We start from the raw sequence: 22249 nt of genomic DNA, 5'->3' as shown, positions 1-22249 counted from the left end.
GGGGCCGGAGCGGGGCGGGCACGGCCGTCCTCCTCACCTGAGCTGACGCAGGTGGGGCGGCTCCATCCCGTCCCGTCCCAGCCCGCCCCGTCCATCCCGTCCCATCCATTCTTATTCCATCCACCCGCCCTCCCCCCCCCCAGTCCCATCCGCTCCACCCTGTCCCATCCATCCCATCTATTCCCATTCCATCCTTCCTGCCCTTTCCCATCCCATCCCTCTCTATCTCACCTCATCCTATCCATTCCCATCCATCCTATCCCACCTTGCCCCATCTTGTCCAGTCCAGTCCCACTCTGTCCCCTCCATCCCCGCCTTCATCCCATTCCATCCATCCCAATCTTGTCCCATCCCATCCTGTCCACCCCTAGGAGCAGCGCAGCCTCTGGAAAGGGTTCATTTATTCACTCAACAACTGTACAAATATTACAAGCAATTTTCCTTTGCAAAAAAAAAAAACAACAACCAAAAAAAAACCCGAAAAAAACAAAAAACCAACAAAAGTATAAAAATAATCTTTATATAGGAATCAAAGTTCATCTGTTAATCTTCTCTACATTTTTTTTTTCCTTTTTTTTTTCTTTTTCTTTTTCTCCAAAGCAGTGGCGATCGTTCACGCGTCGAGGGAGCGAAGGTTGGGAGCGACAGAGGGAAGGCAGGCTGCTGGACAGCACGTGGGCTCCACGCTCAGCACCCACACGTCCCCATCTCACCCACTGTGCTGCCCGCTGCCATCAGCCAGAAAGGATTCCAGGTCGTCCATTCCTATCGGATTCACTGCGCTTTTCCTACGGGGTGCTGCTGCATCCCACGGCGCAGAAAGGAGCAGGTCTGCTGGAGGAGCCCCACAGAGAACAAAACAACACCAGGAGATGCTTTGGAAAGAAAGGAATCGAGCATACAGCCTCACCTCTGCAGCTGCCAAGCACTGAGTACGTCCCGTATCCATCACTGCTGGTGCTGGCTGTGAGAAGCTGGCCTTCCCCTATGGCAGTTTGCAGAGCAGGAAAGGCTCCGTGGGACGGCAGCGACTGCTGGGCTGGCAGGAAGATGTGCAAAACTGACAGTCGAATCTGACCCAAAAGCAACGTTGGGGTTTAAAAAGTACAACAAATCCAGGGGGGCTTTTTACTCCAACAACAGCAAAAAAAGAAAAGAAATGCATGGGGCTCCATGGCTGCTCATCAAAAAGAAAGAAAGAAAAATAAAACACTCCAAAGCCACCTCAACAGACCTTCCATTAAAGAGCAATCTCATGACCAAAAAGATACAGAAAGGCATTGTGCTGTGCAGCAAACTGCCTACAGGCTCAGGGAGCACAGTATGAACACCAGAGCAAATTCATATCCATAGGAAGGCCGACCCTGAGCACATGCTAAGGAGGAAAAAAAACAGGGGGGGGAACAAAACACTATTTTGACAACACTTGTGAAACTCGTCGTGGCAAAGTACTGCTGAATCATTCCTGCTTGGTCGCCTTTACAACAGTTGAAGGCTCAAGTGCAATGCTGGAGAATAGCTAGATGTAATGCGAGCGGCGTCTGATGTACTTGGAATACCTTAAAGGCACCAGCTGGATCAGTCTTAACCTTTCAAGCAACTCATGAGAAGAAAACATTAATACTGGCACCCTTCTTCAGCCCTGTAGGAACAGCACAGCCGTTGGGCTGTGCATCAGGTGAGCAACCACCACGGCAGAACCAGGCATTCCTGCTGAAGCACAGCAGGGAAACTCTCAGCTCAGCTACCGTCCTACTGGGAGGGGCAGCCAACAGAGAAAAGTGCTTTGTCTTGTCAAACAAACTAGCTTGGATTGGAGTCACTGGAACAAATGGACCTTTTGGTGCCGTTGGTTTGCTTTTTGTTGATGTCATTCTAGGATATAACCACCCCCATTGAAACTAACTACCTCCGGGCTTGTGAACCGACCGTGCTATCAGGGCTCCATGTAGCAGCTGGTACCTAGGAGGTGCAAAGTGCCTCTAGGAGTGCAGGAAAACCAAGGCATGCAGATTTGAGGAAGCTTGGAGAGGCACCCGGGCAAACTGAACAAATCACAGACCCTCTGAAGCGATGCCCAGAATCCAGTGGAGAGGGAGACGCAGCGAGGCAAGCTCAGTCCTTGCACGGGAGAGACAGGAGGAGAAAGAAGTGACGGGGAGGCTCCCGGCCCCCGAGTCCACATCTCTTGGTTCTGAGTTCATAGGAGAGTATCTCTGATTCGCTCACTCGTCGAGCTCTAGCACAAAAGGAATCCAAAAATAGATGCTTTCCAAAGAGTTACAAAAGGGTCTGTGTGTGCGAGGCTCACAGCCACGCTGAGGAGTCAGAGGTTAAGGACAGGCACGTCGAAGAGGTCGCAGACGCCTTCGCTCTCATCCAGGTTGTAGATGTAGTCGTGATCTCCAGGAGGGGGGGAGAGGCGGAGCAAGGGAGCAAACACTAGGAGAGAAAAGCCAGCAGTTGGTTACAAGGCTCAGCACTCCCACAGCCAGCCCGGAGCCGTGGGATCTTTGAGATTGCTTCTCATCAGCCTTGCAGCACTGAAGAGGCTCATCTGCTCCTCGTGCATCACTCACAGCCTGGCCTAACAGTGAGAACCATGCCCTGAGCCCAGAACCATGAGGGCAAGGCTGTGAACACAAGGCTGTCACCTGTACAAAGGCACACAGGACTGGTTTTCTCCCTCAGACAGGCCGCACCATGAGGGGAAAACTCTTGAGACTCACCTTCAGATGACATCAGCTCCTCCAGCAGCTCAGAGTTCATGCATTCTAGGGAAGAGACAAACACAGTAAGCAATGCACTCTGACTTCAGCTCTGTGTGTGCGTAGTTTCACCACCCTTCCCAGTTTTTCTGATCCTCTCCATGCCAGCCCTTTTTGGACTAAGGCGAGGTGAGTGCAGGCAGAGTCAGCAGGAAGCTCAGCCTCCTGCCCTGGGCAGAGGAACCACACGTGCTGGGCCATGCAGGCAGCACCAACAGATTCTACAGGAGGTTCCTTCCAGCTTAGCTCAGCCACAAGCCCGGTGCTTTCACCTGAAGGGTGATCCCTGCAGTGGTGTGCTAGCTGCAGTCCCAAGGGAAACTCTCCCACACGCATCTGAAATTGAGGTGGTAAAGCCTGATGCACTCCTCAATTACACATGCTGGCTTTGCTAGAGTGGGGAGGAAAAAAAAGAGAGACGAGCTGTTCCAGAAGCAGCAAAACTAATCAATGTCTCCAGTTTCCTCCAGATTTGTCCCTCCTAATTGGATCCCTTCACTCCACAGCTGTGATATGCCACGGTAGGTTGGCTGGTTGCCCTCCAGCAAACATCTGAGCTCTGCATATCCTTCCCTAATGGGCCATTAACTGCTCTCTACTCTACTGCCCACACAACGCTATAAACAAAAATTATCTCCAAAATGTCATTCCTTCCTCCAGTGATGTTGATCTTGGCTAGCAGAGCCACAAAACACTTGAAAGGTTGGCAGGCAAGCAGCCAGGCCAAGCATGTGCAAACAGATCTTTTCCCTTTCAGAAGCTAAGTGTTTGGATACAACATTCAGAATCCCTCTCCCACTTCACCAAGTTAAATAGTGACAATCTCAATCAGCCTGGCCAGGGTGAAGTGATCTTTCACAAAAGGAACTCAGATGAGCCCATCTTCAAGATGCTGATTCACTGCGGGCCATTTCCTGGAGGACAGGAACCTACCTGCCTAGTTCCACGCTGTGAGATGAGAGGATTTCAACTAGAAGTAACCAGAGAGGAATGATACTAGCTAAAATAAACAGCAGTAAAATACAGAATCTGTATTTTTAGACCTTCTTCAGTAGATGAGGGTAAAACAAGCAAGGTCCTTTACACCTTCGCTCCTGGATCTGAACTTCACTCCTCCAAACCAGGAGGAATATCCATGAAACAGCATGCATTACTGCAGATAGCAAACTTCTCCTTCACAGTAGTGTCCACAGAGTCTCATAGCAATTAGTTTGGGTTAAGCTGTACCTTCTCCACAGGTTTGCACCCTGCAGCACCTTATGTTCCACCCCACAAAGAACAAGCTTTGCTCTTCAGACCTGTTCAGTCATTACCAAGACCTCACGGTCTACAGCAGTGGATTCCCTGGTGCTGGGCTGAGCACAGAGGAATGGTGTTCTCCAGGTTGACTGTGACATTTAGGGCTGTGGGGTTTTTAAAGCAAAAGATTTACTTTCACAAAGAACCAGGGACTCTGAGGAACAACTGTGACACGTTCTGTCACCACCACAAAGTGCTTGTGTGCACTCAGCTCTGCCAGGCTCCGAGGCCAGGAAGAATTACAACAGCACTGAAAGGAAAGACTGGAATCCAGGTGTGCACATGCAGATATATGCTTCCCAGTTTAGGCTTATGTTAGATCAAATTCTGCCACCTTGCACCTCTTCTGCCCTTAGCCCAAAGCCCATCATTAGGTAGCAGCAGTCAAACTTAGCTTGGACAGAGGCAGAACTGACACAAGTAACAGCATCCCCTCCCCAGCTGCAGTCCTAAAACCACTAGGGGTATTTCAAGGACAGCAGATGATCTCCTCAGATTATTTGCTTGGATCAGCCTTGGGCAGGCTACAGTCGAAACGAGACTAACAGGGATTTTGCTGGTAGCTGTAGATGGTGCAGGCAAGTTGGGAGAGGAGTGTGGGAAGGCAGAACACAGATTAGTGCTGGCACGGGGCCTGAAAAGCTCTCATCTGTATGCTGTATGGGAAACTTGAACAGAAACATTGCTGGTAATATGAAGACAGAAAAAAAGAGTGCCCAGCTACAAGGAGAGAGCTAGCAGCTACCATAAGCACCTTACAAAAACACATCTGCAAAATAATCCAATAGGGAGTGAATAAAACAGACATTAAGAGACATGAGTAAACTTCACACAAACTGTGGGTGGACTGGTGCAGAATGAGGCTGTGCTCAGGCTGTGAACGTACCTCTCGTTGGATCAAACATCTCTGACAGCTCTTTGGGAAGCTCCAGCACTGTGAATATAACAAACCAAATGATTTACGTTGTTAAATGAAGCATCTTTACAGCTTTATCACCCACTGCCTTGATAAAGTACTTCTGAGTAAAGGAGAAAAACAAAGGCTAGGACTCTCCTAATAATCTAACAAGTAACAAGAGTGCTGCTAGTGAAGACTTCACAGTCTCAAAACTCAGACCTCGCACTACAAAAGGGGCTGAAGGGGAACGATCCCACCTAGAACAGCACAGATATCACGTGAGCATCTCTTGTGGCTTTTCTAGTACTGCCATCACAGGCAGTGGTGTGGCACCAGACATGACATGTCACCTCCACGCCAGGTCCCCCAGCACCCTCACACAGCCGTGGCTCCCTCCCCCAAGGAAATGCCTGTTCACTCCTGATGGATCTGGCTGACAGCAGAGGCAGAGCAGAGCTCAGCTCGATTCCCTGGGGCCAGCAGCCACCCCCTCACCCCCAGTGGCACAAGCTGGAGAGGCAGACAAACCAGGTGCATACTCACTTCCTGCAGGATCAGGTTTGATTGGCTCAAAGGAGGCAGAGGGGCTGGGTAGGACAGAGCTGCTGTCCAGAGAGGCAGAGGACTGCAGCAGCTGTGTGTCCAGCCTGGCTGTCTGGCTGCTGGGTGCAGACACGTTGCTGAGGGGGTCGAGGTCACTGCTGCTCTTGGACTCCACCACTGAGATGCTGCATTCTGGAAGGAGCCACAGACACACACAGGATTTCCATCAGCACACCCAGTCCCACTAAGATGAAAGCTAAGGTTTGGTGCAGCAAACACACAGGTGTTCCCTTGGCCAGGAGCTGACAGCGCCGTGTGCCCAGGTGCACGTTGCCCTGTTGAAGAGCAACCACCCCATTTCTGCTCTCTGCAACGTCCCTCTCACCTGTGCTCGTGTCTTTCTGCTCAGGAGGGCTGTGATCCTGAGTGCTGGAAGGTGTTGGCGTTGAGGGCTGGGTGCTGCTGGGAACAGATGCCTCTTGGAAGTGGGCGAGCGGCGGGATCTGTGGTTTTGAGGGTGCTACTGCCTGGCACTGGATGAGGTCTTCAGGGGGTGGGACGGGTAGCACTACTGGAGGAGAGCTCCAAGCGTCCTTGTTTACTAAGAGAACATCAATTGGACCACTGGTGCTCTTCAGATGGATCTGGTATTTCTTCTGCCTACTCGGGCCCTGAGGAAAGTCAGAAGCAAAACACAGACGTACATGAAGAGCTCTTTCCAAACAGAAGAGGAGTTTCCCAGTGGCAAGACGTGCTGTCCAGGCAGGTCAAGACAATTCACCTCTCAACAGCTCTCTCTGGAGCTCCTGCACTTACTGGAGCACTTCCAAATGTCAGCTTCTTGGCAGCTATTTGATAGTTGGAGCCATCCTTGAGCTGACGGTTCCTCCAGCTCCACCAAAACCACGACCACCGACTCCTTTCCATCTCTCAGCCTGCTCGATCCAGCAGCACCCCCCAACACACACACAGCACGCAGCTGCTCTCTATCCATGCAGTTATCACTCACCTCAGGGATGGGAACCTCGAGGCGTGTGCCTGATGGGGCTCGAATGGCAAGGAGGGTGTCTCCTGTGGAAACAGACTGGTCAGCACTCAGAGGGCACAGGCTGTTCCCATGCTGACAGAGAGCCCCTCATCTCCTGCACTTCCCAAAGTCCACCCAGCTTTCTCTCCCTTGGAGGATTGCCATTGACACCCACTCCAGCTGCAAGGCATGTAAGCTCTGAATGTACCAACCCTGAGGGCATAAAGAACCTGGAAAACTTTCCAAGCAACCCTTCAGAAAAAAAAAAATCAAGGTTTGGTGTGTTTTTTTTTCCAGCAAATTCCTTCACAGGACTCACTCATCATTTTCCCCAATCTGAATTGTGAACAGAACAGCACACGGCTGGAAGAGCTGCCCTCAGCACACAGCAGACAGCTAACAGCACAGCAGCCTCACGTGTACCAGCACCTGAAAGCAATGCTCCCCTGCCTCTATCAGCAAGAGTTGCCTGGTGCTGGCTGTGTTGGCCTCTGCATAGAGACACGAGGAGCCAGGCTGACAGCATCATCTCCTTTCCAAGTCCTGCAGCTCCTTCAGAACACAGCACTGCCAGATGAGCAGCTTCCATTCTGCATCCAGGTTTACATTTAGCATGAGAAATGTGAACGGGGAAATGCCAGTGCTGTGAACATCAGGCACATTAAGACCAAGCAGACAGCAGCTTTCAGTGTGAATGCTCGGTGTGGCTTTTGCACACACTTCACCAATATCCTGCATGAAGCTCCATTCATAATCTTCTCTAAGACCCACAGAGCAGACAGCAGAAGAGCACATCCTTCCATTTCAGACAGGCTGTCAGATCAGCAAAAGTGCAGGGATTAGAAGTACAAGATTTGTGAATAAGATGGGATTTCTTTAACAAATCTGTCCTTAAGGAAAGTATTGTTAAAAGACGTTGAAAAGGCACAGCAGAGCCCAAAGAAAGCTCAAGCTTTGAGACCCGAACGCCTCTACAGCACAGGCACTGCCCTTCTATCTCTCCTGATAGCTGAGTCCCAAATATTTTCACAAAACAATCAGTGCACAGAGTGTTTCCACTTCCTTTTTGATTCTGCAAGCACAAAGCATATCACAACAGAAGGCAAAATTACGTTTCCCAGTCACTAAGAACTAAATATTCTCATTTATTTTAAATTCAGATAAAGAATTCGTATTTGACAAGAGTGCAAGCAAGCAAAGCTTCAAGTCCTGACTCACTTGGAGAAAATGTCTTTGATCACAGTCAGCAAGAATAAAAAAGGGGCTAAAATTCAGCCTTCCAACACAAGAGCTCTGACACAGAACCTCTGCAAGGCTCAGACTTGGCAGGAGGGGGAGTCAGACACTCTGTGTAAGGAATATTCATGCAGCAAAACTGGGCACACACCAAACAAAGGGAAAACAGGGCTCAGGCTTCTGTTCCCAAGGATTTCAGACTTGTCCTCGCTAAGCTCTCATCTTCTCTGTGCTTTTTGGTGCAGTCTGAATTCAGATGCAAACTCTTTCAGAAAAAACAGGTGCAATAAAAATGCAAAATGCTCAGTCAACCAAGCAATAATCTGTCTGCTGGTCTCCAGGAAGCTCCTGCAGGCTGTTATGAACTATCTGGCCCCAAGCACTGTCAAACTGAAAACCACCCCTGCCCCCAAGAAGCACGCCCTTAAACCAGAAGAAACAGTAAAGCAAGGGCTGGTGCACATGAATCAGCAGCAGGAACTCGAGCAGGATAAAGTCTGGTGAACAAGGACAGTGCAAGAAAGGAAAGATGGGACATGGAAAAACTGATGCAGTGCAGGGTAAGGAGACAGCTTGGAAGAGGTGAGCAGTCAGACAAGGGTCTGCACAGCTGGCTGGGCAGGATAAGCAGCTTCCACCTTGAACTGTCTGAGGCAAGCAAGCAGATGTAGGTTGTGGAGGGTCAGGAGAGGACAGGCATTCACTGAAGCAGAAAGCAGCTCTGAATCCACACTGCTACAGCTGAGAAGGCTGCCACACTGCACACGGGATGTTTCTGGCCCTGCAGCTAACACTGCAACAGGATGAGGACACCTCCTGCTCCCTCACCTCTTCTGGTGACAACAAAGCTGCAATTCAGTGGTTCCCAAACCAAAGGATGGCAGCAAAGCTTGAACCATAGCTTCCACAATGCTTACTGGGCAGCCCATGCTCAGGCCTAAGCCTGGATGTGCTGCCTCCTCTTTCTTGGAGAAAGAAAAGCAGCTGGGATAGGCTGACAGGACTGCAGTATTACATCTTTGTGACGCAGCACCATTTCCTCACCTGTGAAGCACTTGCAGATATCTTCATGTGTCACATAAGCTAGCGTTTGGAAGGTCAAGGAGAAAGGCTGCAGTCCTGTGAAGACAGAACTCAAAGGGCACCTGGAGTTTCCTTCCTTTCTGAACACAAGAAATGCTGCAAAGGAAGCTATTTCCTACACTGGGCAGTGCTCCTTTGCTTCCAGAGGGGGCACGACCTCCAGCAACATGAGGTGCCCCCAGCAGAGCACTGCCAGCCCAGCCCCAGCTCCTGCCTTCCAGCCCTGAGACTAACAAAATCCAGCTGACAAAAGGATATCAGTTGTTCTGCACGTCTTCTGTGACATTTTTGATGCTCTGCTGAACCCACATCTTCTGCTTCTCCAGCTCCTGCTCCTGCTGCTCCAGGTCCTCTATGTCTGCCTTCAGCTCAATGAGTTTGTGAGCAATCTCACGTGTGTTGCAGCCAGGACCCACCCCCCTGTGCAGAGCAAACAGCAGTGACATGCATCAGCTAACAGAGCAACCAAAAAGATCCAGTCTCTGAGAGCTGCCACCTCCCCTCCTGCCCCCTCCATCACACATCAAGGCCAGAGAATCTCACCTGCAGCCCCACACCATCTTCCAGCACAGCACCACTCAGTGCATCCTCCTACACCCCGCAGCCCAGCAGGGCTCTCCCCCACCTCCAGCACCATGAAAGGTATCTTTTCTAACTAAAGACATGGAAATAGTTTGCACCAAAATACCAGCTCTGCTGGACAAGTGATGTGCCATACATACTTCAGCATTCCTCATCACTACCATCAGCACAGGCCACTGTGAAATCAGCAGAAAGGCACCCAGAAGACAGGACCTTGGACCAGAAGGGACCCATGAATGACTTTAAACCTTCTCTGTCACTCACTTCCACTGGATACTGTTCTTTGATTTCTTCTCAATCAGCCCAATCCCTTCCAGGACATTTGTGATATCATAGATTCGTCGTTTCTGTCGCACTGCCAAGGTGTCTGCAGCCTGCAAGAGAAGTCAGACACTTAAACTCTAAACTCTCAGTCATGTTTCTCTCTTTCCTGCCTGCCAGATTAATTCCTGACCAAGCTGTCTGCTCACCACCCCACACTGCTCCTCAGCAGCAAGGCAGGGCTACAAGCCTGCCAGCCTCAATGTTCAGTGCTCCTCCAAAATAAGGGGAGATGGGAATCTGAATGTAAAGGGCTGACTGACAACACTTTAACAAAGCTAACATTCAAAAGGCCTTTTATATCCAAACCTGATGCCACCTCATAGAGAACAGACACAATGTCAGGAGGCAGAGCCCTCTGGAAATGGCTACAAGGAGGACAGTAAGCGTGGGTGCAAGGACAGAGCACTGGAACGGGCTGCCCAAAAGGCTGAGGTGTGTTTCCTTCTCTGGAGGTATTCAGAACCCACCTGGATGCCTTTGTGTGCATTCTAATCCAGGGACTTGCTTCAGCAGGGGGGATGGACTACACAAACTCCAGAAGCCCCCTACAATCCTGTGATTCTGACCCTTTGAAGGACCCTCCCTTCACATTCAGGAGGCACCAGGTAGTGCTGATATTGTTTCCAGATGGCAGTGTAGCACTAGCAAGAGTTTAACTGATGCCAGTCGTATAGTGGTGTCACACAGAGGACAGTGCAGAAATGACTTTCTCCTTTCATACTCCAGGACTATGGTGACCCCTCACAAATTACACTAACAAACACGACCCTCACTGAACTGACAGCTTAGGGAATGCTGCTCTTCTGCCCAAATCCAAGGAGACAGCAGTTTGGCACAGGAAAGGACAGCATTCAGCAGCCAGGGGACTGCCCCAGGCTTTCCGCTTTCAGCACGCTCTCTGCTGCTCACACACACATCCACCTTAGAGTGGTTTCTAAAAACCGCAGTGGAGTTTCACATGTAGAAAAGGCTTAGCTTTAAAGTGCTGTGCATACCACACAGGCAGAGTTCCTCCGTCACGGAGGTCTCGAAAAAGAGCAAGGCAAATTCACCCAACGCTCCCCCACAGCCTAAACAGACAACCTGTGCCAGAAGTGGAGCAGCCCACGGCAGCCTTCCTTCTGCTCGGAGGGCACGGTGCAGAAGGCTGCGTTGTGTGACGGGAAAAGAACCGACGGGCCACACGAGCAGACAGACACAGAGCACGGGACGTGCAGCAGCAGCAGCAGGGTGGTGGCACAAGAGCAGCCCCAGCGTGCGGCCCGCCCCCCCTACTCTCCCCCCTCACACAGCAGTGCCCCCGGCCGGGCCTCCCCAGCCTCCAGCAGCCCCGCACCAGCTTCAGGTCCAGCACGCCGTCCTTGGCCTCCTGCAACAGCGACACGAACTTGGTGGTGAGCAGCCCCAGGCTCTTCTCGTGCCGGCTGGGCGCCCCGGCACCTCCGCTCCCACCGCCTCCGCCTCCTCCTCCTCCGCCGCCTCCAGCCCCGGGGGGTTGCGGCCCGCACTCCGCCATCTGCCCGCCGCCGGCTCCGGGCCCGCCGCGCTTCCGCTTCCGGTTCGAGGAGCATGACGGGAACTTCCGGTGTGGGGCGGGAGGCCACGTGGGGGAGGAAGGGGGGCAAAGCGGGGCTGGGCGGCTTTTGCTCCGGGATTCCCGGTCCCTTTGTGGGCTGCTGCGAGCCTCTGGATGGTGCCTTCATTCCCCTCCGAGGGCTGCAGGGCGGAATTGGGGCGGTGTGCGATGCATGAGCCCACCGCTTCTCCGGGCGAGGGATGCTCGAGCGCCCCATGCACCACCTCACCGTAACCCTGAGAAGGTGGTCGGTGGCCCCAGGAATACCCGTTCCTCGTTAACTAAGGCTGCCATGGTCAACTCGTGCCCCCAAGCCTTCCAAGCCATCACCCGGCCACCTTCCCATACCTCGTGAACGCACCAAACCCCCGCTGCGCCTCGTGGTGAGCTCACACCTCAGACAAAGCGTCGGGGAAGCTCAGCTCCAGCACAAAGCAGAACCCCTGGGCACCCAGCAGTCACGGGGGGCACTCAGGGCCCTCCCTGCACCGTAGGGGGCCGCGTGCCTTGTGGCTGTTCTTTACGTCCGTCCTCCTTTCCCTGCTCCCCCTCCGGCCCCGACATCCTGAGCGCGTCCTCGGGAACACAATGAGCCCCTGAGGATCGTCGTGTGCCGGAGGAAACGGCCGTCGGCTTCCTCCTGTCGGCCCAGCCCCGCTCGTGTGCGTACAGCGGCGGTGAGACCATGGGCATGTCGGCAAAGGACGAGCGCTGCGCGAGCCCTACAGGTAACGGGGACGATGCAGCACCCCCCTGGTGCTGGGCAGGGGAGGAGGGCTGCCGCTCCGTGCTCCTCACGATCCCCCAGTCCCTGCTTTGCCACCTTCTCCCTACGCTGCAGCCTCGGAGCTCCCCACCCTCCAGGGATGCGCTGCTCTTCCTTGGAAGCCCCAGCCCCAGCGGTGTCCTTGCAGGGGTGCTCGGCTGGGGACAGGGTGGCATTCCTGGGGGGGTACAGGGAGCCCTAGTTCTGGAGAGGGGGGGAAACGATGAATAGTGAATCGAGCCCTGGAGATGGGCTGGGTCACAGCCCTCAGCCCTTGATGTGGTTTTGGACACTTTTGTTTGGACTCTTTGTGAAGACAGCCCCACGCAGCCCATCAGGTGCCTTTGGAACACTGAGGAGGCCAGGAGCCTGGGTCTGCTTCTATCAGCACAGCAGAGCCACCACTGCCTCCAGGAGTGCCACATGGACAGGCAGTGCCAGCTCTTTGTGCCACCTGCTGACTCACTGCCTGCCCAGGTGGCACGAGACCCCTTTGGGCAACCTGTCCTTGTCATGCTGGGTCACCTCAGGGTGGCACCCCGAGCTGGTGGGTTCGATGACAGCTCCTCAGGGCAGCCTGCTGTCCACTGCGTGGCCCCATCCATGGCTGTGGAATGTCAGGGAGCCCTCCCAGGATGTCTCCTTGCAGCCTTGCAAGGAGTCCAGTTTCCCATATCTGTGTGTGCTTGAACATCCGCTCACAATGGTTTCCTGTTTCTGGCCTCAGGGGCCTTTCCTGCCCTGCAAGGAGAGGCTTCGTTTTGCTCATTAACCTCTGGCTTCATCCCCAGATGAGGAGTGGCCAGAGGTGGAAAAGGCTGAGAAGTTAGCGAGAGGAGCTGCTCTGAAATGGGCTTCAGGGGTGTTCTATCGGCCTGAGAAACTGGAGGGGCTCGGGCACTACCGAAACAGAGAGACACAGAGGAACAGCTCCATCCAGACCCGGCTGAAGGTGGGTGTTTGTCATGTCCCACCCAATGGGTGCTCACAGCTTCACACCTCCCCAGGGTATTCTGTGTGGAATCGTCATTTTTTCCACTTCTGGGAAAAATCTCGTCCTTGGTGGGAGCCAAGTTGTTTAGATTTAGTTCATTAGGATTTGGTACCATCCCTGCCCCACTCAAAATGAGCCTCCTCTGCCTCTGTCTGTCCTGTAGAACAATGCACTAAGGGAGTTCAGCACATCCCACGTGTGGGACACGGTGCTCCCCATCGTGATCCCATCCCCTTCCCCATGGCTGGGAGGAGGCAGCCCCATCCCTGCGGAGCCCACACAGGAGAAGCAGTATTTCTGCACACATAGATAAGGGATGCACACACCTCCTTGATCAGGGTGACACTGTGAACCCTTTCTGCATAACCTGAGCAGTCTGATTATTCTGATTTTGGAAATGGTTTTAAAACTGAAAGGAGATATCTAGTTACTGCTCACCCTGCTGCCTTGGTAACCCCAAAGGGATGCCCTCCCTTCTCTCACCTCATGCATAGTAGCCATTGGGCACCCCAAACCTCACAAACAGTCATGGTAAACTGTGACACAGCGCACTCTGAAGGGGTGAAACTGGCCATTCCTGCTGCTGGAGCAGCTGTCTTGATGCTGTGTGTACTTGGGATCATAGTGAGTGGGGACAGCATAGTGGCAGAGGCAAATCTGAGCTTCTGGGGCTGGGAAAGGGCATGCAAGAGTGTCCTGAGAGGGCCGGGGGCAAACAGTGCAAGCCTTCAAGAGCTTCTCTGCTGCCCCTCTGTCCTCTTTTGCTCCTCAGTCAACTGTGCAGTCTTACCTGGAGGGGGTGAGCACTGGACTGGAGCAACTGCGGTCAGCGGTCCAGGAGGTGCAGAGCGTGTGCCAGGACATGGGGGCAGCGAGGTGGGCCCTGCTCGACTGCGCAGACCGCTTCCAGGACCTCCAGCAGATGCGGGCGCTGATGGCAGAGCACATGCAGCTGGCCTCGGTGGTCCAGGTGCTGCCCCAGCTCTTCTCAGGTAGGGCACTGGCCCAGTCCATATGGAGTTAGGCTGGAAGTTCACTAGTCCAACCCTGGGCCCTGCTCGGGGCTGGTGGCAAAGTCAGAGCAGGTTGTGCAGGCTTTGCCAGTTGGAAAAGCCTGGAAAGTCTGTGGATGCCCCTGCCTCCCAGCACTGTCCTCCCAGGAGCACCTTCCCCTCGTCATCTCCCTCTAACCTGTGCCCACACTCTGTGCTCAATCCTGGCGTCTCTCCTCCCACAGTCCACGAGGTTTTTTCCCATGCCCTGAAGCTGCTCCGTGGGCAGCATCTCCTGGAGGCCCACGCAGAGCTCATGATGATGGAGCACCTCCGAGATGACATCCTTTCCCAGCTGCACCTTCGTGGGCTCTCCAGTGCCCAGGCAACTGTGTTGTCCTACTTCAGCTGTCTGCAAGAGCTCAACGAGAGCCTGGCCAAGCAGCTGTGGAGCATCGTGAGCAGCAGCCTGCAGCTGGTGCGGGAAGACCCAGTTCTCTTTGTCACCGCCATCAGGATCATTGAGCGGGAGGAGAAAATAGATGACACTCTACTCCTGGATGCCACCTTCCTGCCCCCTGGCCGCCCAAAGGGCTGGAGGCAGAAGTTTTACCATGTTCTCCAGGAGACCATCACAGCAGCTCATTTTAATGCCATCCGTATGGATGCTGAAGGTCCGGGGCTGGCCAGGCACCTCGCTGCACTGCAGAGGGACATCGTGTCCGAGCTGCGTGTGGTGAAGGACCTGATGGTCCAGTGTGTCCCAGCACACTACAACATCCTCAGTGTCTGCACTGCCACGTACCACCGGGCCCTCAGTAGCCACCTCCAGGACATCCTCCGAGAGGACCTGGACAAACAGGCACTCTTCCTCCTCCTCGAGTGGGTGCTTCGCATGTACCCCAGGTCAGCACCTGCCTCGCAGGCAGGGAACCAGGCTGTCACCAACACGCAGCCTCTGGGGACCACGGGGAGGGCAGATGTAGAAACTGCAGGCAAACAAAGCCCTGTCCCACCTTTGCCCTCCAGCCCGGAGGTGATGGGTCACCCTGACCTCCTCCCAGAAGTGGATGTTTCTTCTCTGGGACCCCTGATCTCCCCTGAGCTTGTGGATCAGACAGAGAGGAAATACGTGGAGAAAGTCAAGGTGAGCAAGCAGGGTAGCATGTGTGCAGGTTCTCAGGCATGGCCACCATGCAGCCACCTGCTCTGACAGCGGCAGGAGCCCGTGGCATGAGGCTGGGGCTCACTGCTGGGCTGCGTGTTGGTTCTGGGGGTGTTGGTAGCTGACTTTGGGACTGGCTGTGGTGGGTATCCATCCCACAGGCGAGCGTGATCGAGTGGATGCAGAGGACCCTGGAGGTGGAGTTCAAGGAGTGGTTCAGAGAAGAGGAACCTGAGATGGACCATCAGGGCTTCTTCCAGTCTGCCCTGCCTGTCATTGTCGTGCAGGTGGGTGCCCAGCACTGTGGTCGAGCCCAGGCACTTTTGCCCCTGCTGCTTTGGTTGCTTGTTCAGGGCCGCGTTGTTCTCATTGTGGCTCCCCTCTTCTCTTGTGTTCAATGTTCTCTGCAGTGCAGCTTGGGGCAGGCCGTGCTGAGAGCACCCCAAAAGGCATCATGGCCCCTGACCTTACGTCCACTCTCCTTTCTTTGTGCAGATGCTGAGTGAGAATATCCAGGTAGCCTCCTTGATCACAGACTCTCTGCAGCAGAAGGTCTACAACATGGCCCTGGAGGAGCTCGAGGCTTTTCTGGGACGGTCAGTGGAGCCCCCCTCCCACCCCTGCCTATCCTTGCAGACCCTGGGTCCCCACAGCACAGCCTTTCTGCCATGGGGCTGTGTCCCAGCTCGTGGGGGCCACCAGATCCCAAGGCCTGTTGCCCTGTTGCCTCTCTGGTGGTGCTGAGCCCTGCTCTGGACCCCTGAGGGGTCCAAAGTGGGCCCAGCTATCCGATGCTGCCCAAGAACAGGCCACTGCCAGCTTGGCAGCAGTGAGCTGGGAGGTTTGTGGGAAGCCCATGTTCCCCCAGGTGCTGCAGCAGCATCCCAGCTCTGGGCTTTGTGGCAGGAGCTCTGCCTGCCCATCACGGATCACTGGCTGTGTTGCAGCCTCAGGGAAGTCCTTGTGCAGTGTGGGAAGGAGCACCAGAAGGATCGGACCGTACCCAAGCACTACGTTCCCTACCTCCTGGCCATGCTCAACAACAACCTGGCTCTCAGGTAATGCATGCCTCATGGCTGCCTCTCAGAGTAACCCCACCACCACAAGGAAGCCACAAGTTCTCCATCCTCCTGCCCTTCCTGGGCTAACTGTCCCCTCCCTTCTCTCTCTGTCTCCTAGTTCCTCTATCCCCTCTCTGCACCCCAATGCTGCCTGCAGAGAAGTCCCTGCATCTCTCCAGGTTGCTCTGGACAAGATGCAGAAGAAAGCCTGCCAGCTGCTGCTGGAGGAGCTGCTCCTTGACTTACAGGTATGTTTATCCACAGTCCAAGGCTGCTGGGGATGCAAAGAACCCTCCCCAGCAAGAACAGCACTATTACTACTCTGTCTATCCCTGCCTAGCTTATAGGCCACGTGCTCTGTGCTAGCGAGCAGCATTCAGCCAGCTATCATCCCTCAAACACAGCTCCCAGACCTTGATAATCTACACCAGCCTGCCAACACCACCCGGTATCACCATGGCATATGGCCCCAAACCCACCAACTGACAGGGCTGGGGAGACACAGCCCACCTGGGCTCCCTTGCACTCCTTTTCTGTGGCTCTTTCATGGCACAAAACCAAGGAGAGAGCACATCCGTGCAGAGGATACAAACCCATGCGTGACTGCCCCAGTCGTTTCCTGCCAGCATAGTCAAATTTAGCTTTCCTGGAGCCTGGAACAAATCTGGAAAAACTAATGGCATTGCTATTTAGGGCTGGAAGGCGAATGCCATAGAAACAAAGGAGCAGCTAAAGGGTGAAACACTCACAGGCAGCGTGGAGACTGCCACACTGCAGAGAGACTGTGCCGTTAGGCAGGAAGGTGCTGCCTACAAGGACAGCAGGGGAGGAAAAGCCCCCAGCCAAAAACATGTTATGTCTACACAGGAAAAGGAGCAGAAATTAAAACTGCATCAGGGCAGGCCAAAAGCAAGTGTGTGAGGAGCAGCTTGCTGCCCCAGAGCTCAGGTGCTGGCTGTGGTGCAGTGCCCAGCAGCGACAGCGAAGTCAGGTAAAGTCCCAAAACACTGACCTGTGAGCATCAGGAAGACCCAAGAATGTCAGTCCTCATGTTTCCCATCCATTTCCTGATGTAGATCACTGTTTTATGTTGGCTTTTGCCAAGCAGGGCCCTCTGGCAGCAATAGGCTTCAGTGAGCTGCAGGAGAGCAGGTGCTATGGGATGCCGTGCCTCTCTTCAGCTGGGAGCTGCTACAAGAGCAATGCAGTGCAGGGCACCTGATGCTCCTCCTGTGCTCGTTTCAGCCCTTCTACGTGCAGCTGCCTTCACGCAAGTGGCTCTTGGGGTCCCAGCTGGTCAACAGCATGTGTGAAGTGATCGACAAATACACAAAGGACTTCTCCCACGTCAGGAAGCCCGCCTTCTCGGTACAGCTATTGCATGGCTTCCCTCTGACGGGCTGCTGGTTTGCAGGATGAGGGTGTTGGGCAGTCGGTTGCGGTGCTAGGGCTCAGGACACAGCCCAAAGGGTGCTGGGAGGGGAATAGAGATCTGCTGGAGGGCCCATATCCTCCAGAGCATCCCACAGGGCACCATCACACAGATTTGCTCCAAATTCAGATGCCTTTCTGCCTGCTTTCCCTTCACGGCCAACCTCCGGAGCTAACAGCTTTCTTCTGCCCTGCTGCTCAGCTCCTGCTGATGGAGAGCGAGCTCCTGGTGGCGAGCCAATACCTGAGGGCACTCATGCAGAAGAAGATGGTGTGCAAGAGCAAGGAGGAGAGGGGCCAGTTCTGTGACCGCCTGCTGCAGGACGCCACGCAGCTCCGGGAGCTCTTCTGCAGCCTGGTGAGGGATGCCTGAATGTGGTGGGGAGTTGGGCTTGGGCCGTGAGAGAGGGGCATTGCACAAGCCCTGGGGCAGCCCCATAGCGAGGTGAGCGCAAGGAGCTATGAGCTGTTCCTGCAGCCCACAGCAGATGGAGAATTGCATCAGCCCATGAACAGCTGTTACACTTAGGGTAGTTGTGAGGCCAAGATGGGAGGGAACTGGCTGGGAGCTCACCCATGTCACACTCCCCCTTCTCAGGGCTTGGACAGGAGCCAGCAGAGCTTGGAGGCCGTGTTTGCTTTGCGGGAGCTGATCTGCATCAAAGATCCAGCGCTGCTCAGCCTGGAGGTGCTGGGCTTCATCACCAAGTACCCCGATGTCAGGTAGGAAGCCCAGTTCTGCTCACCTGTGACTGAGCATGACTGCTCTGTGGAGCCAGGCTTGGGCTGGAGAGCATGCAGAAACCTGGGCTCCCTCCTTTGTGAGGTTTCTTTTTGCCGTGACCCAAATTTGAGGGGTTCCTGCAAAAACCCAATGACAAAGATGTAAAGGGAAAAGCAGTTCTGCTGTGGTGCTCACTTGTCCATATTTAGTCATCAAAACGGTGAGAAATCATGAATCACCTATTTGGAAATGTCAGAATTGTCCAAAACCCATGAAATGCCAAGATGAAAACTTGAAAAGTTTTATGGGGTTACTTTCAAGCCGATTAAAAAAATCAGCTGGTTTGAAGTTCCAGCTCTCCCCAGCCTCAGCTTCTCTGGATCATGGGAGGTTTGAGGGACGTGAGCAGGGCTCATGGCACTGTGAGCCAGCTGCTCCCCGCTCACCTCCTGCTCTCTGCCCAGCGATGAGCACATCTCCACTTTGCTGGACCTCCGGGGTGACATCTCCAAAGATGTGAGACACGTGGTGCTGGAAATGATGGCACAGAACCCCCAGCCTCTGCCCGAAGGCTACCGGCCCATCTTCAGCACCATCCTGGTTCCTGCACCTGAGCTGCCCTTCTGCCTGCGCAAGGCCAAGTGTGCCTGAGACATCGCACTGCCTGCTGCAGCCCTGCTTCCCCCTGCCCCACCGATGTATGGACCAAACAGGACAGCTCCAAGGCGGTGTGTGGGGAGAACGGAGATGATGCACGGCATCCCCACACCTTGCCCTGTGTTGGAACAGTCTGGATACATGCCATCCTGCTCTGAGCTTGCCTTGCTGAGCTGTTACCCTCCAAGCAGACCTAGGAGACCTGGCTCAGGAGAAAATCAAGGCTGCTTAGGTCTAGCTTGCTGCCGGGAGGACAAGAGGATCAACAGAGCGAAGAACAGGGGGCTACAGCTGGTGTGAAGCCAAGTCTCTTGGGGCTGCAGCAATTCCTGGTGCATCCAGACAGCCAGAGTGACCTGTGCGTTGGTTCTTTTCTCACCACAGCTCCAAAACTGGAGCACTGCTAGTCCCAGGCTTACAGGGTCTTACAGGACCAGCTGGGTCCTCCATGGATCTCAGCCGGCTCACTATGGCTAATGACCAGAGAGGAGAAGGAACACACGGAGCTCTTGCCACCAACTCTCTCCCTGCTCGCATGGAGGGACAGATCAGAGCTCTGGTGACCTGCCCAAGCTCTCTGGTCAACATTTACAATAGCATCAAAGTCCAAGACTTCAGTACTTGGGAGAACGTGAACGGAGTCTCAGCTTTCTCCATGATGGGCAGACCTCCCTGGGCACAGTCATCCTCTGCTGCTCTCCATCCCTTGGTCCTCTTTTCCTCATATGCCAGGGGAAGGTGAGGAGCTGAAGCATGTTGTGTGCTCTGCTTCCTTGGAGCAGCACAGCTCTCTTTTGCCACTTCCTCCTGCCTGGCCTGCACTGTTTTGCCAGCCCTGCAGGCACCTTGGGCAGTGGAAGGGATGAATCCTATGCTCTGCCATTCTTTCTGCCTTACGATGGGCCTGATCCCACAGCTGTTGTATGGCACCAATGCCAATAATAAAGACCTGAGCTCTGCAATAGCTTACCTGTGTCCGGCCAATGTGCCTCAGGGGAGCAGGGAACGGGGAGCACAGAGCAGGGAACGCATCCCCATGCTCAGCATTATTCCAGGGATGGCTCCTGGCACTCAAGTAAGCCCAGGATGGTGATGGGGGATTTGGGGGAAATCAGACTACTCCCTAGCACTCAGGCCTAGGGAGCAGAGGGATCAGGCACCTGCAGGAAGGGCTCAGAGGTGATGAGCTCAGGGAGAAGACCGCTGTCCTCCCTAGGGCTTGCTGCCTGCTCTCCATGGCTCCCGACTGCCTGGGAAAGCTTCTGCCTGCCCCACCTGGCCTTGGGATGTGCTCACCTGCACAGGGCTGTACCTAGGGTGACCCTGGGCTCTGGGAACATCCAGCTGGGACAACGCCTTGCCAGGCCACCGTATCACTGCTGCATGGGGGAAGAACAGCTCTCACACAAGCCTGGAGGGACCACTGCCCACAGCTGGGACAGGACAGGACCTTGCCCTGCCTGGCCACGAGCCACACAGCTCCCAGCTGCTATAAAGCCAGCAGCCCTGGGGCACTGCCATGTATTCCCAGGATGGCGTTCCTGTGGGCAGTCATCTGCCTGGCCCTGGCCAGCACTGTTTCAGGTAAGCCCAACGCTGGGCAGGTGTCCGTGTCCTCCTGCACAGGAGGCAGGCAGGTCCTCGGGGAGCAGGAGATGCCTGTGGGCACGAGCCTTGAGCTCTCCCGTGCTCCTCCATAGGCTGCGGGGAGCCCCAGATCAGCCCCTCGGTGCGGTACAGCGAGAGGATCATCAATGGGCAGAACGCGGTGTCCGGCTCCTGGCCCTGGCAGGTGTCCCTGCAGGTACATCCCTGTCCCATTCCCATGCATGGGCTGCTGTGAGGGTACCCCCTGCCCACCCCCAGCTCCTCCTCTTCCTTTCCTCCCAGACCCGCTCAGGATCCCACTTCTGCGGCGGTTCTCTGATCAACGAGAACTGGGTGGTCACAGCCGCCCACTGCGAGTTCAAGTAAGGAGCGATGCCCTCCGCACCCCACTGGGGACACTGGGGATGGGCACAGGGTCGAGGCACACTGGGCACAGCCTCGAGGGCACCGAGCAGCCCTCCACTCCCTCCCGGTGGTGCTGCAGGACCCCCAACCCCTCTGTCTTGCAGCCCATCTTCCCACGTCGTCGTCCTTGGGGAATACAACCTCAACTCCCAGTCTGAGTCTGTCCAGGTGAAGACCGTGTCGAAGGTGAGCGGGGTGGCTGTAGCTCTGGGAGGGCACTGCAGCTCTGCCCCATGGCCAGGACGAAGTGCTTGTGCCCTCGGCAGGCCGTCACGCACCCCAACTGGAACGCCTACACCCTCAACAACGACATCACGCTGCTGAAGCTCTCCTCGGCCGCCCAGCTGGGCTCCCGTGTGTCCTCCGTCTGCCTGGCTGCTGCCAACCTGGCTCTGTCTGACACCCAGCAGTGCGTCACCACCGGCTGGGGACGCACCAGCACCACCTGTAGGTACCCTGCAGCTCTTGGGGGGGCTCCTACTGTGCTGGGAGGGTGGCAGTGCATGACTGCATCCATTGGTGAGCACATGGGGAGACATATGTGAATGAGTAACACAGCTTTTTTCTCCTCCAAAAGCCAACACTCTGGCGTCACGCCTGCAGCAGGTCTCTCTGCCCCTGGTCTCACAGAGCCAGTGCCGGCAGTACTGGGGCTCCAGCATCACCAGCGCCATGCTGTGCGCCGGGGGGGCCGGAGCCTCTTCCTGCCAGGTGAGGAGCCTGGAACAAGGAGGACGGTGGGGTGTTGCACTTGGAGACTCTGAGCTCAAGCATCTTAGGGACTGGGGTGGTTTGGAGCAAGGTCCTGGGACTGGTAGGGATGGGGCCATCCCTAAACTGCAGCTCTCGTCCCCGCAGGGCGACTCCGGGGGTCCCCTCGTGTACCAGAGTGGGAACGTCTGGACTCTGATTGGCATCGTCTCCTGGGGAAACAGCAACTGCAACGTCCGCACGCCTGCTGTCTACACCCGCGTCAGCTACTTCCGAAACTGGATCGACCAAATTGTGGCCCAGGGGTAGAGCTGTGGGGATCGCTTTGCTCCATCACAGGGCTGAGCACAAAGCGAGGCTCACTTTGTTGCAGAGTAATAAAGCATGTGCTTGTGGCCA

The 22249-nt window shown here is 54.8% G+C and overlaps 3 protein-coding genes across 4 annotated transcripts; 2 read left to right on the top strand and 1 right to left on the bottom strand.

The window, feature by feature from the left end:
• Positions 1 to 383: 383 nt before the first annotated feature.
• On the bottom strand, positions 384 to 11291 carry E2F4 (E2F transcription factor 4). Its single transcript, XM_052686176.1, has 10 exons — positions 11097 to 11291; positions 9701 to 9810; positions 9113 to 9274; positions 8816 to 8859; positions 6518 to 6579; positions 5894 to 6179; positions 5509 to 5700; positions 4954 to 5001; positions 2730 to 2774; positions 384 to 2442 (listed from the first exon to the last, which is right to left on the bottom strand). The coding sequence occupies exons 1-10, from the start codon at positions 11274 to 11276 to the stop codon at positions 2327 to 2329; spliced, it is 1245 nt and encodes a 414-aa protein (XP_052542136.1). The 5' UTR covers positions 11277 to 11291; the 3' UTR covers positions 384 to 2326.
• Positions 11292 to 11429: 138 nt separating this feature from the next.
• EXOC3L1 (exocyst complex component 3 like 1) lies at positions 11430 to 20090 on the top strand. Of its 2 annotated transcripts, XM_052686154.1 has the most exons (13): positions 11432 to 12064; positions 12894 to 13054; positions 13869 to 14088; positions 14334 to 14994; positions 15118 to 15235; positions 15415 to 15540; positions 15749 to 15849; positions 16201 to 16311; positions 16433 to 16562; positions 17560 to 17682; positions 17948 to 18103; positions 18344 to 18468; positions 18934 to 20090. In XM_052686154.1, the coding sequence occupies exons 1-13, from the start codon at positions 12022 to 12024 to the stop codon at positions 19118 to 19120; spliced, it is 2262 nt and encodes a 753-aa protein (XP_052542114.1). In that variant the 5' UTR covers positions 11432 to 12021; the 3' UTR covers positions 19121 to 20090. The 2 variants fall into 2 exon arrangements, with proteins under 2 accessions (XP_052542115.1, XP_052542114.1); XM_052686155.1 differs by lacking the exon at positions 17948 to 18103 and having other exon boundaries at positions 11430 to 12064.
• A 508-nt stretch (positions 20091 to 20598) lies between these two features.
• On the top strand, positions 20599 to 22249 carry CTRL (chymotrypsin like). The gene is made up of 7 exons (XM_052686177.1): positions 20599 to 20710; positions 20827 to 20930; positions 21017 to 21096; positions 21244 to 21325; positions 21406 to 21586; positions 21717 to 21850; positions 21998 to 22249. The coding sequence occupies exons 1-7, from the start codon at positions 20659 to 20661 to the stop codon at positions 22157 to 22159; spliced, it is 795 nt and encodes a 264-aa protein (XP_052542137.1). The 5' UTR covers positions 20599 to 20658; the 3' UTR covers positions 22160 to 22249.

Source organism: Tympanuchus pallidicinctus, unplaced genomic scaffold (genome assembly GCF_026119805.1).
Source record: "Tympanuchus pallidicinctus isolate F22 unplaced genomic scaffold, pur_lepc_1.0 scaffold22, whole genome shotgun sequence".
In the NCBI taxonomy this organism is placed as follows: domain Eukaryota; kingdom Metazoa; phylum Chordata; class Aves; order Galliformes; family Phasianidae; genus Tympanuchus; species Tympanuchus pallidicinctus.
Note: the sequence above shows the minus strand (reverse complement) of the source record. Positions and strands in the feature narration are given on the sequence as shown.

Bases quoted from the DNA above. Each gene is read 5' to 3' on its own strand.
- CTRL (XM_052686177.1), top strand. From the start codon at position 20,659: ATGGCGTTCCTGTGGGCAGTCATCTGCCTGGCCCTGGCCAGCACTGTT. The intron at 20,711-20,826 runs GTAAGCCCAACG...GCTCCTCCATAG, and splicing joins CCTGGCCAGCACTGTTTCAG to GCTGCGGGGAGCCCCAGATC. The intron at 21,326-21,405 runs GTGAGCGGGGTG...TGCCCTCGGCAG, and splicing joins AGGTGAAGACCGTGTCGAAG to GCCGTCACGCACCCCAACTG.
- EXOC3L1 (XM_052686154.1), top strand. From the start codon at position 12,022: ATGGGCATGTCGGCAAAGGACGAGCGCTGCGCGAGCCCTACAG. The intron at 12,065-12,893 runs GTAACGGGGACG...CTTCATCCCCAG, and splicing joins GCGCTGCGCGAGCCCTACAG to ATGAGGAGTGGCCAGAGGTG. The intron at 15,236-15,414 runs GTGAGCAAGCAG...TCCATCCCACAG, and splicing joins AATACGTGGAGAAAGTCAAG to GCGAGCGTGATCGAGTGGAT.
- E2F4 (XM_052686176.1), bottom strand. From the start codon at position 11,276: ATGGCGGAGTGCGGGCCGCAACCCCCCGGGGCTGGAGGCGGCGGAGGA. The intron at 5,002-5,508 runs GTGAGTATGCAC...TTATATTCACAG, and splicing joins CAAACCTGATCCTGCAGGAA to TGCTGGAGCTTCCCAAAGAG. The intron at 2,775-4,953 runs GTACGTTCACAG...TCTCTTCCCTAG, and splicing joins GATGTTTGATCCAACGAGAG to AATGCATGAACTCTGAGCTG.